General features: G+C 36.8%; 1 protein-coding gene across 4 annotated transcripts in view; it reads left to right on the top strand.

The window, feature by feature from the left end:
- Positions 1-13,809, top strand: part of ITPR2 (inositol 1,4,5-trisphosphate receptor type 2) — a 489,660-nt gene that overhangs the window by 381,638 nt on the left and 94,213 nt on the right. For all 4 annotated transcript variants that reach the window (XR_009617392.3, XM_060658096.3, XM_060658095.3 and 1 more), the window contains exon 48: positions 2,230-2,355. Coding sequence is in view for 3 of the 4 variants with exons in the window: in XM_060658096.3 (XP_060514079.3) it covers positions 2,230-2,355 (126 nt within the window). In the remaining variant the exon portion in view is untranslated. The remainder of the gene's footprint in view (positions 1-2,229; positions 2,356-13,809) is intronic.

Here is a 13,809-nt window from a genome sequence, read left to right as displayed (position 1 = left end):
AACTCTAGATTAGGTCTTTCCTATCCTTGGGGGATGTTTTCCAGACCAGCAGGCATATGTTCTCAATACCTCCATTCAACAGTGTTTCATCATTCCAGTTTCCTAGGAACTTTACTGAGTGTGGTTTATGGATTTGAGTGGAGCTTGTGACATACCATCTTTGGCTATAAGATTATGGTATCCACTGTTAGGCTTTCTTATCAGAATATTTGAAAAATAAAGAAATGACTCTCCCTTAGCATTTTGCCATATAGAACCTTATGGAATTCAGAGAAAATTTAGGGTGTCTAGAACACATACATGAAAATTCAACAATTTTATCTGGGACATTGGAAAAGCACACATTTTATCCCTGACTAAACTAAGTTGAATAATGAACTAGTGCTTGTGGGGTTTGTTCTTTTTTGGATAAATATTTTATCAATTATTAAAAAACAAATCTTAAAATGAATTTCAATGTACATCTTACATTTAAAGTTTGGAAGCAACTTACTATGAGGTTATAGATAGAATGATTCATTGGATGTACTACAAATGTATGTATCAACATCTTCTATTTTGTCTTAATGTTCAACTTTTCATTTTTTTAAGTTTATTTATTTTGAGTGGGGGGAGAGCATGTGAGGGAGGAAAGGCAGAGAGAGAGGGAGAGAGAGAATCCCAAACAGGCTCCATGCTGCCATCACAGAGCCCAGTGTGGGGCTCGATCTCAAGAACCACGAGATCATGACTTGAACCAAAGTCAAGAGTTGGGCACTTAACCAACTGAGTCATCTGGGTGCCCCAATATTCTGCTTTTTAAAATGAAGACTCCTAATAAAAATGATGGAGATGCAGATATTTACAATTTAAGATACATCAGTCAACTAAATGCCATAGCAAATCATAGCCTGTTTCAGCTTTGGGATCCTTTATTCCAAGAGAAGGAAAACAACATATACTGAAGGGAAGTGCAGTTTATAAGTGAGCAGCAGATCCCAGATTGGAATTCACAGAACATAATTTGAAAAGTTTATAATTTCTCCTTGAAATTTGATGTTCCTTTCTCCCTCATGTAACTCCAATATTTTAGATGTGATGTTTAGATAGTAAGAGTTAGAGAATGGACAAGCTCTGAAAAAGTCATGTGGTCAAATTTGTATGCATTTCATATTTGTTCAGTTATTTAGGAGACGTAGATTTAGTAGATGCACCTACTAATTCATTTCTGAAGATAAATACAGAATCTCATTTCTGAAAATATTCAGTAAAGCCTCTCCCACTTATTAGTACTTCCTATTGTATCTTTCATGTTTTTCTGCTGTTAAAAACCCAAGTTTTTAGGAAGTGTTAAGGTTTAAAACTTAGATATTGTAAGGGGCACCTGAGTGGTTCAGTTGGTTAAGCATCCAACTGTTGATTTCAGCTCAGGTCATGATGTCACAGTTCATGGGATTGATCCCACATTCATGGGATTCTCTTTCCCTCTCTTTTTGCCCTTCCCCCCAATCGTTCTCTCTTTCTCTCTCTCTCTCTCTCTCAAAAATAAATAAAACTTAGATATTATAAATCATGAGTTCCCAGTAAGCAGTATTATACCATGCTATTAAGGTTCAGAATTTCAGGTTACTTTGGGTCATAGGAATATTCATCAGACATGAGTCTGGTTTGGGCTTTTTTTTTCCTTTTCCTTTTCTTTTCCTTTTCTTTTCTTTTCTTTTCTTTTCTTTTCTTTTCTTTTCTCTTCTTTGCTTCTTCTTTTACTTCTTCTTTTCTTCTTCTTCTTCTTCTTCTTCTTCTTCTTCTTCTTCTTCTTTTGACTGTAAGGCATGGGAGTGGGACCAATTAATCAATATTACTGACTTACAAAGTGATACATACTGTTCTGTTAAGGGGGGCCCCAGGCATCCACTAACCTGTCTTTCCCCTAATCTGCTCTAGGGATGTGTCAGAGGGAATTATTACAGAATCACCTTTTCTGACCGTGTTTAGCAATTGCAAAATTACCCACCCCTTTATAATGGCTTGGGTGTAAATTGGCTGAAGAATAAAGAAGGAATCAAATAGAAAACTTCCTTATGGTACTGATTATAAACTTTCTTAAATAAGTCACTTTGGATGTTTATTTAAATGTGCTTTTATACTACTTTACAAAAACACAATTTAGTAAAATGTTGTTTCAGTAGGGTTCTTGTGTTGAGATCAAAATTAATTCTTCTGTTTTGTCCCATCACACTTTTTGCTCACTAGGTAACCCTGCCCTGTTCTGGTTCTCAAGGCACATATCCCTGTGGGGGAGCATTTCCTTCAACTTGGCTGTGTTCATCAATTTAGCTGTTGCTCTCTTCTACCCATTTGGGGATGATGGAGATGAAGGCAAGTGCTTGTCTTTCTTTAAATGATAAATAATTTTAAAGTTCTAAAAATAATACTCTTAAAAATACATCCCTTAACTAGTTAGAGCTTCAAAATAATAATAAGTTAATTCTTGTTACATAAACTTTTCTGTATTCATTGGAAGTAGACAATGGTGGTAAGTAGATTAGGCAGAAAACAATGGTCAATAGAAATGTTAGTTTTCCAAAACCTCACATACAGAAGAGCTATTAGAGGTATGCTAGACTGGCAAACAAAGCAATGAAAAAGAATTATTATTTCTACCTGATTAGTCTTACTGAAAGCATTTTTAATATGGTATCATCTTAATTATATAAATATATGGGAAAATGAGAGGTTTCTGCAAAAATATCCATTACGATTACCTTAAATGGTGGAATTTGTAATTTGCTCTCTTCCTTTCTTTTTGTTTTGTTTTAGTTTTCGATAGTGAACACACATGGACTCTGAAAAAAATTTTTTTAATGTACAGCATAGAGCAGAATATGATCATAGAGAATATCTCACATTCTCAGATTAGAAGCTAATTCTTGTTTCCAATCTAGGACTTGTCTACATGATGACTGACTGAAATTAATATTATTAAACTAACAATAAATGAAGTTTTACAAAAGCAAAGATAAGAGATATCTCATTTTACATGAAATGGGAAGTAGAAGTGGAATATGCTGAAGGGTGGGACTGTGGAAAGAAAGTTTTGTTTAAGTCTCCCAAAGCGCATGGGAAAATATGTTGCAGGCTTTGGATACATTCGGTAAATAGCTCTGAAATGTGTGTGGAGAGAACTGATTGAAGGAAAAGATGAGAAACATTAATAAACAAGAACCACAAAGTGCTTTTATATTTCACCTGTTCATAGAATTATTGTAAGAATTGAATGAGATGCTATATAGGTAAAGCATTTGGAACAGTACCTGGCAAGCATTCCATGAAGCTTAGTTGTTGTTGATGTCACTGTTGTTAAATATTAGTACAACAAAGGGAAGCCCAGTGAAAATAATAGTACAATGAGAGCAACAGGTATTTAAGCCGATTTCAGATGAACTGAAAGTGAGCATGGAGGGAAATGAGAATCCAGGACTAATTTGCTATTTCAAAGCTCTCTTACAGTTAATAGACATCAAAATCCAAACCTTTAGGTATAATTTGAATGCCTTTTAAAAAAGTTTGATATTTTAGAAGGCATGCTTGTACTGAAAGAAGAATACTCAACAGTGGAGCAGATGGGTGAGGAGTGAAATAGAAAACATAGCAAATATTTGGCCATCCGTTGTGGGAAGTTGCAAATACACCAGGAAGTGGAAACAGCTTTCTTTTCACTGTTTAGTCTTATTTAGTGATGACAGCCCTCTTGGCAGAGAAGAATGTAACTCTCGTAAGAAGAGAAGTCCAGCATGAAATGATAAATTGGTATCATCTGCACACAGAACGTTGAGAGTAGGTTGTAGAGTCTCAGTTAATAGAAGCATAAGGTCTTAGATATGGAAGCAATTCTGGAAATCCTCTGATATCAAATCCTCATTTGACAGATAAAGAGATGGAATCCCAGAGAGGCTAAAAAATGGTAGCCTCTCTTTAGTAGAAAGTTAACTCCTTTGTTTCCAATCCAGGACTTTTCTACATAGATAATTGGGTTGGGAGCATATAGATAACAGGAAGATGACAAATCTTCATATAGAAGATTATTTTTTCTGAGTTCCATTCTATGGTATCCCTTACTTGACCACTAGAGCCAATGTATATAGCCTCTGCTGCCACCTATTGTACATGAAATATAATGGTAATGGGCAATGCCACCCCTCTAGACATCTATTTTTTACTCATTCAGGAGAAAGTAAAATATCTGATACATTTTTGATACTTGCCTAGTAACAGTTATAGCAGTAATATTTATATAATAATAATAGCAGCTGATGTTGTTTACTATTTAGCTTGGGTCGAGCAGAATGCTAAACACTTCACATACATAATTTCATTGACTCTTCCTGACAATCCTATAAAGCAAGCACTTCATCTTTATGGATGAAGATCTGAGGCTTAAGAAGATTTGCCCAATAATTCAGGAGAGGAGTCCATAAATATGTATTTTTTAACAAGCTCCCAAGGTATTGCTGATGCAACTGGTCATTGAGCAAGCACTTGAAACCACATGTATAGTACAGTTTGGAGTAAGGCTTCAGCGTCAGAAAGAAATAGGACTAACAAAAACATGACTGAAAAACATGGTGCCTCATCATCATGTGAAGATGCAGATTTTACTCTTCCAAAAGGACTGGGTAATAGTTAATACTAGTAACCAAGGTAGAGGCTCAATCTTAGGTGTCCGTGTCGAGTGAGGGGCACTGATGCTAAGAGAGAAGAGAAGGCATGAGCTGCCATTTTGGCAATATGGAATCCCAAGGTCATGTTTGGCTAACCTAATTACAGTTCTGGATGAGTTATTTAATTATAATTCTATGAATAAAGTTAAAATTTTGGTCAGGATTAGCTCAGTCTTTAACCTTCAGTTGTACACTATGCGTAGCTAGGAAGACTGAGAAAACAAAGTCAAAACGGAGAAGCGTACTTGGATATCAGAACTGTCTGGAGAAGGATAATCCTGTGCTGGACATGCAAGTTCTCTAATGCTGGATTTTGTTAGACATAGTTTGGGTGACTACTTGCCAAGAGCACTTGGAGGTGATTTAAAGGTGGATTAGTTGAGCATTAACATTCCTTCCACAAAGTACATGAAAATGATGGAGACATGTCAAAGAACACAAGATCCAACTTGCAAAGCTTCCCAGTGACCACATCTGCAGAAATTTTGAGGAAAAAAAAAATGTATTGACAATAATACATAATAACCCATGCAATAAAATGAGAATCTAGGAGTCTATATGGATCATGAGAAAAGAAAGCTCCTCCTTACAATAGTATTCCAATTAATAAAAGTAGAAGGAGGGGCACCTGGGTGGCTCAGTCAGTTAAGCTTCCGACTCTTGATTTTGACTCAGGTCATGATCTCGTGGTTTGTGAGTTCAAGCTCTGTGTTGGGTTCTGTGATGACAGTGCGGAGCCTGCTTGGAAATCTCTCTCCCTCTCTCTCTGTCCCCACCCCATTTTTGCTTTGCTCTCTGTCTTTCAAAATAAACTTTAAAAAAAAGCATTAAAAGAAAAATTAAAAATAAATGTAGAAGGAATGATGGATATAGAATATCACCATTTGGCAAACAATACTGTAGTAAGAATCATCAATTGAATATTAGTACTACATTTAATGGATGCTAAAATTCATAGGTGAATGTTAGATGAAAACGCATAATGAGACACAGGATATTGACATAGTCTCAAAGTGTTTTACCCCAACATACTTATTCATTACGAGAGGAGAAAGAATAACTTTAATTTGGAGAAATCACTTTAAATGATCAGCGTTAATGTCACCAGTAATGAGATGTCAATAACAAGTACCTCTTGATATGATCCACTGACAAGGACATGGCAGTATTAGCCAAAAATACATAAACTGAGGAAATTTTAGACAAACCCCAAATTAGGGACATTCTTCAAAATAATTGGTTAGTAATCTTTAAGCTTATGAAAGATAAAGATAGAGGAACGTTTCAAATTAATAGAGACTAAAGAGATATGACAACTGATATAATATGTGATCCTGGTCCAGATAAAGAATACTAATTGGGCAACTGATAAATTTTGAATAAGGCCTATAGATTAGATAAAAGTGATATATCAAAATAAAGTACCTAGGAATAAACTTAACCAAGGAGGTGAAAGACCTGTACTCTGAACAGTATAAAACACTGATGAAAGAAACTGGAAATGACACAAAGAAATGGAAAGATATTCCATGCTCACAGACTGAAAGAACCAATATTGTTAAAATGTCCATACTACCCAAAGCAATCTACAGATTTAATGCAATCCCTATCAAAAGACCAACATCATGTTTTACAGAACTAGAACAAATAATCCTAAAATTTTATAGGACGACGAAAGTGGTGGAATATCCAAAGCCGCACAAAGCTAGAGGCATCACAATCCCAGATTTCTATTATACTACAAAGCTGTATAATCAAAACAGTATGGTCTAGCACATACACACACAAAAAGACACATATATCAGTGGAACGGAATAGAGAGCCTAGAAATAAACCCTTGCATTCATGGTCAATTAATCTTTGACAAAGGAGACAAGAATATGCAATGGGAAAAAGATAGTCTCTTCAACAAACGGTGCTCGGAAAACTGGACAGCCACATGCAGAAGAATGAAACTACACCACTTCCTTACACTATCACAAAAATAAACTCAAGATGGATTAAAGATCTAAATGTGAGACCTGAAACTGTAACAGTCCTAGAAGAAAACATAGACAGCAATCTTTTTGACATCAGCCATAGAGATATTTTTCTAGATCTGTCTCCTCAGGCAAGGGAAACAAAAGCAAAATTAAACTATTGAGACTACTCCAAAATAAAAAGCTTTTTCACAGCAAAAGGAAACCATCAACAAAACCAAAAGGCAACCTACTGAATAGGAGAAGATATTTGCAAATATCCGGTAAGGGGTTAATATCCCTTAATAAATGTATTCAAAAACTCAAAATATATTGATTTATATTATCAAGGTATATAAGCAATTCAAAACTCCCCCCAAAAAAATCAATTAAAAAATGGACAGAGCACCTGAGTAGACAATTTTCCAAAGAAGACATATAGATGGCCAGCAGACATATGAAAAGATGCTCAACATCACTCATCATCAGGGAAATGCAAATTAAAACCACAATTAGATATCACCTTACACAGGTCAGAATGGCTAAAATCAAAACAATAAGAAGTAGCAAGTGTTGGTGAAGATGTGGAGATAAAGGAACCCTTGTGCGCTGTTGGTGGGAATGCAAACTGGTGCAGTCACTGTGGAAAACAGTATGGAGGTTCCTCAAAAAGTTAAAAATAGGGTTAAAATAGAATAATTCAACTACTGAGTATTTATCCTGAGAAAATGAACATACTAATTTAAAAAGATATGGGCATCCCTATGTTTATTATAGCATTATTTACAATAGCCAAGATATGGAAGTGAACCCATGTTTATCCAAAAATGAATGGTTAGGTGAAATAAGTCAGTCAGAAAAAGACAAATACAGTATAATTTCACTCATCTGTGGAATTTGAGAAACAAAATAAGTGAACAAACAAAGAAAAAAACAGACAAAAAGACTCTTAAATACTGAGAATAAACCGGTGGCTTCCAGAGAGGAGGTGGGTGGGGAATGAGTGAAATAGAGAAAAAGAATTAAGAGTACATTTATCTTGATAAGCACAGAAAAATGTATAGAATTGTTAAATCATTTCATTGTTCACCTGGAACTAATATAACACTGCATGTTAATTATACTTCAATTTAAAAAAGAAAAGATAAATAAAAATAAAAAATGGTGTATTGCATTAATTTCTTGATATTCATGACTGTAATATGGTTATGTAAGATGGAATCCACGTGAGGGGGATATAGTAATTTTGCATTATATTTGCAGCTGTTATACAAATCTGAAAGTGTTTTGGAATGAAAAGTAAAAAAAGAAAAGATAAATATGAGGATTCTGTCCAACTCTAAAGTCCCTGGATTCTGGGTATAGACATTGATCATGAAATCACCTGGGAAATCCTGGGCCAAAAAAAAAAAAAAAAAAAAAAAAAAAGGCTTTGGTCATAATGAGCCACTTTTCCCAACCCCACACCCTACAGGCTGTTCCAGAGTCATTGTGGCTACTGTGGCAGTGAGGACAGGGATGCTGACAGAGGCAATGGGCTGTGTAAGCTTTCTCCAACCATGTTTTCCAGCCTGATCACACATGAACTGGGAATTACTGGTGTTTATATACCTAGTGTACTGTTGGATTGTAATATTAACTGAGAGTGCATTGTCTCCCTTCAACCATAGTAGTGGTGTATAATAATTAACAGAAGGGTCACCTGGGTGGCCCAGTGAGTTAAGCAGCCAACTCTTGATTTCGGCTCTGGTCATGATCTCATGGTTCCTGAGATAGAGCCCTACTTCTTAAGATTCTCTCTCTCCCCCCTTGCCTGCTGCCCCTTCCCCATGTGCATGTGTACTTTCTTTCTCAAAAAAGTTTTTGAGAATAAAATATATAGAATAAATATAAAAGAAGTAATTAAAGGGAGGTACTTAAGGGGAAGGTGATTCTCAGGGGATCAGCTTAGTGCACTCTCTCCCCAAATCCTGCTGTAGATCATTGCCTTTCATTGCCAGGCTTTGAAGAGCTCAGTTTGAATTTTTTTTGTTTGTTTGTTTGGGGGAATATTATGCAGTAGTTTTTATTTATTCAACTACAAAAATTATGGCAATTTTTTTGATGGGTAACACTTTAGAGTAACACTATATTGCTATACATTTGGTTGAGGATCAGATTGGATTCAGGAACAAGTGAAAACAATAACAAAAATCTTCAAACATTGAAGCAAAGAAATACTTTTTTTCTCCCCTTTAATTAAATGCTACTTTCCCATAGGCTTCCCTAGACTGGTTTGCAGTCTAAGGTGATAGGAAACAAGGCTTTGGGCATTCTCAAGAGACTGCAGGTTAAGCTATGGTGCCAAGGAGGAGACTGAAACCCTGATCTGAGTGTTAATCTTAGGCATGTTCTGAGAACAGAGGCAGATTCTCAAATGTTGCCTAGTGGTCTTTCCTCTGAACCAATTATATTTTCCCTTCTCTGGCTAATTCAATGCAGTAACAATCCTGTCACTACCTTTCCTGGTTATGTGGAGGGAACCTGACAGGAATGTGTGGCTTCTGACTGGAGAGACAATGGACTAGCTTTGATCTATCTCCTCCTGAACAGTGAGGAGTTGCTGAGGAAGGCCTCTTTGGGCAACTGAAAGGTCCTGTGTCTTGGGATAAACATTTCTTACCCTTGGGAAATGGAGGACCTCTCAGCATGAAACTGTGAGCTCTTGAAGGCATTTCCACTTGACCGCTCTACTCTGTCCCACACGATTCAACTTGGTAACTGGGCTGTAGGAAACTTTGTTAGATGTAAAAACAAAAAGAAGTTAACACAGGTCACTTTTTATGCCATTCTAAATATTTTGGGTTTTTTCTCTCATTTCCTCTTTACCATTTTTGGAGAGGAAGCCCTTTTTTCCCTTTGACCTTTCCCAATGGTATGGATTGATTTTGATTGGTCATTTCCACCAGGAATCATAGATGACTGATGCCAGGTTTAGGAAGGGTGAGCTCAGTTTACATTTATTCAGGAATGCAAGGTTTATTTGTATGGCTACTGGTTTTGGTTTTGGCTTCTTTGTTTGGTTGATTGGTTTATTTATTTAACATATGCCTCTCTAAAAAGGAAACTTGTGCCCAGAGTTGAGTAATGAGGTTATGGCTGCAGCTGTTGGTGCTAGAGAATATCCTAGATGTCCATCCAGAAGCTGAACATTTGCCATGCCAACTGCCCCTGCCCAGTTTGGAAAAGGCAGACTAATTAGTGGAGAAAATTGCTGCTATGGGAATTTCTTATATCCAGAGAACATGTTTTTTTTTCCTAAATCAGTTTCAAATTTAGAGTGCAATTTGTTTTTCCCTCCAGTGCTTTGTGTTAAAGAAAGTTAAGTTCTTCAAGGTTATTTTAATTCATTCAATTTAATAACAACCACTGATGAAGTGTGTCTATATGCCAGGCACTGTACTAGGCCCTAAAGACACAGAGGTTGGTAAAGCTGTCCTTGCCCTCAAGGAGCTTATGGTCTAATTAAGGGACGAAGAAATGAGTAAGGCACAATAAGTGAAGACCACCCATGGATTTATGGCTGGATGTCTACTTTAGCTGGAATGAGGTGGGAGAAACAGGAAAGTCTTAGGAGGTTACATGGAAGGCAGAGAAATGGAGAGAGACTTGAGGTAAGAAGCAGCGTGTTCTGTACAGTAAGCTATAAACGAGTTACTATGAAATGGATAAGATACTCCCATTATGTGAATTGAATTGAGGTCGCCAAGTTTGCTGTTTGAATTTTCTCCCATAAAGGACAAACTTCGTACTTTTTAAGACTTAAAAATATGTAGAGTGAATTTTTTAAAAAAATTCCATTATTAAAGTAACAATGCTTATAATGGAAAATTTATACAAATATAAAATATTAAGAAGAGTCACCCCTCCCACATTTAGTGGGTAAAAACTGTCTTTGACAATTTGTACTGTACTGTTGTCAGAGTTTAAATTTATTACTATTTTTGCATTAAATCTTCAGCCTGAAGCCAATGTGACCATTCTTACAGAATATGATTGCACCTATTGACAATTGGCAATATTGCCATTTTAAGTAACTTTTAAGTTTATTAACTTCACAAATATGTATCTAGCATTAAACTATGTGCAAGGTACTACATTAGATGCTCTTTGAGTTCTTTCTACAAAGGGATCAAATGCCCAATTTTTTAAAATATAATTTATTGTCAAATTGGCTTACATATGACACCCAGTGCTCATCCCAACAAGTGCCCTCCTCAATGCCCATCACCCACTTTCCCCTCTTCCCCACCCCCCCCATAACCCTTGGTTTGTTCTCTGTATTTAAGAGTCTCATGGTTTGCCTCCCTCCCTCTCTGTAACTATTTTTTTCCCCTTCCCTTGCCCCATGGCCTTCTGTTAAGTTTCTCAAGATCCACATAGGAGTGAAAACATATATCTTTCTCTGACTGACTTACTTCACTCAGCATAATACCATCCAGTTCCATCCATGTTGCTGCAAATGGCATGATTTCATTCTTTCTCATTGCCAAGTAGTATTCCATTGTTTATATAAATCACATCTTCTTTATCCATTCATCAGTTGATGGACATTTAGGCTCTTTCCATAATTTGGCTGTTGTTGAAAGTGCTGCTATAAACATTGGGGTACAAGTGCCCCTATGCATCAGCAGTCCTGTATCCCTTGTGTAAATTCCTAGTACTGCTATTGCTGGGTCATAGGGTAGTTCTATTTTTAATTTTTTGAGGAACCTCCACACTGTTTTCCAGAGCAGCTGCACCAGTTTGCATTCCCACAAACAGTGCAAGAGGGTTCCCATTTCTCCATATCCTCGCCAGCATCTATAGTTTCCTGAGTTGTTCATTTTAGCCACTCTGACAAGTGTGAGGTGGTATCTCAGTATGGCTTTGATTTGTATTTCCCTGATGATGAGTGATGTTGAGTATCGTTTCATGTGTCTGTTGGCCATCTGGATGTCTTCTTTGGAAAAATGTCTATTCATGTCTTCTGCCCATTTCTTCACTGGATTATTTGTTTTTTGGGTGTAGAGTTCAGTGAGTTCTTTATAGATTTTGGATACTAGCCCTTTATCTGATATGTCATTTGCAAATATCTTTTCCCATTACATTGGTTGCCTTTTAGTTTTGTTGATTGTTTCCTTTGCAGTGCAGAAGGTTTTTATCTTAATGAGGTCCCAATAGTTCATTTTTGCTTTTAATTCCCTTGCCTTTAGAGATGTGTGGAGTAAGAAATTGCTGTGGCTGAGGACAAAGAGGTTGTTGCCTGCTTTCTCCTCTAGTGCTTTGATGGTTTCCTGTCTCACATTGAGGTCTTTCATTCATTTTGAGTTTCTTTTTGTGTATGGTATAAGAAAGTGGTCTAGTTTCATTCTTTTTTTAAAAATTTTTTTTAATGTTTATTTATTTTTGAGACAGAGAGAGACAGAGCATGAGCAGGGAAGGGGCAGAGAGAGAGGGAGACACAGAATGTGAAGCAGGCTCCAGGCTCCAAGCTGTCAGCACAGAGCCCAACGCGGGGCTCGAACTCACGAACTGTGAGATCATGACCTAAGCCGAAGTTGGACGCTTAACCGACTGAGCCACCCAGGCGCCCCTAGTTTCATTCTTCTACATGTTGCTGTCCAGTTCTCCCAGCATCATTTGCTAAAGAGACTGTCTTTTTTCCATTGGATACTCTTTCCTGCTTTGTCAAAGATTAGTTGGCCATACATTTGGGGATCCGATTCCAGGTTTTCTATTCTATTCCATTGGTCAATGTGTCTGTTTTTGTGCCAATACCATACTGTCTTGATGATTACAGCTTTGTAGTAGAGGCCAAAAGTCTGGGATTGTGATGCCCCCGCTTCGGTTTTCTTCAGTATTACTTTGGCTATTCGGTGTCTTTTGTGGTTCCATACAAATTTTAGAATTGCTTGTTCTAGCTTCGAGAAGAATGCTGTTGCAATTTTGATTGCGATTGCATTGAGTGTGTAGATTGCTTTGGGTAGTATTGACATTTTAACAATATTTATTCTTCCAATCCATGAGCATGGAATGTTTTTCCATTTCTTTGTATCTTCTTCAATTTCCTTCATAAACTTTCTATAGTTTTCAACATACAGATCTTTTGCATCTTTGGTTAGGTTTATTCCTAGGTATTTTATGCCTCTTGGTGCCGTTGTGAATGGGATCAGTTTCTTTCTCATTCTGTTGCTTCATTATTGGTATATAAAAATGCAACTCATATCTGTTTGTTGATTTTGCACCCTGCAACTTTGTGGAATTCATGTATCAGTTCTAGCAGTCTTTTGGTGGTCAAATGTCCAGTTTTAAGTGCATGGTTACAATTTCTTGTTTAATCAGGGCTCCTGGGTGGCTCAGGCAATTAAATGTTGACTCTTGATTTGGGCTTAGGTCATGATCTCACAGTTTGGTTTGTGGGATCGAGGCCCTGCATTGGGTTCATGCTGACAGCGTGGAGCCTGCTTGGGATTCTCTCTCTTCCTCTGTCTCTTTCCCTCTCCCACTCATGGGCATGTGCTTCTTGCTCTTGCTGTCTCTCTCTCAAAACAAACAAACAAAAAAACAACCAAACTTAAAAAAACACACACAATACTTTCTTATTTAATCTAGGGGAAATCTTGGCAGGCCAGATACTGTCTAGGAAAGAATAGTCAAGATGTGTTTAGCCTATCAGGCATAAATAACAATGAGCAGTGTAACTATTAGTGTCAACACTAGGATTTTTAAAATAAGAATGTCATGGGGTGCCTGCGTGGCTCAGTTAAGCGTCCGACTATTGATTTCTGCTCAGGTCATGATGTCATGGTTCATGAATTTAAGCCCTGGTTTGGGCTCTGCACTAACAATGTGGAGCCTGCTTGGGATTGTCTGTCTCCCTCTCTCTGCCTCTCTCTCTCTCTCTCTCTCTCAAAAATAAATAAATAAAAATTTAAAAATAATAAAATAAAATAAGAATGTTGCACCAAGCCACTGCTTGTGAATTATACCGAAGAGTCCAGTGACTGGCTGAAAGTTGTTAAATGAACATCGATGTTGGCAGTTTTAGTAAACTTAAGAGTGAAGCTCCACAACTAGCAAATTTTTAACCAGAGACTTAGTTATGGACTCAAAATGAGCTCACAGATTATGTT

Source organism: Panthera onca, chromosome B4, assembly GCF_046562875.1.
Source record: "Panthera onca isolate mPanOnc1 chromosome B4, mPanOnc1 haplotype 2, whole genome shotgun sequence".
NCBI lineage: Eukaryota > Metazoa > Chordata > Mammalia > Carnivora > Felidae > Panthera > Panthera onca.
The sequence above is the reverse complement of the archived record's forward strand: the minus strand, read 5'-3'. Positions and strand labels throughout refer to the sequence as shown.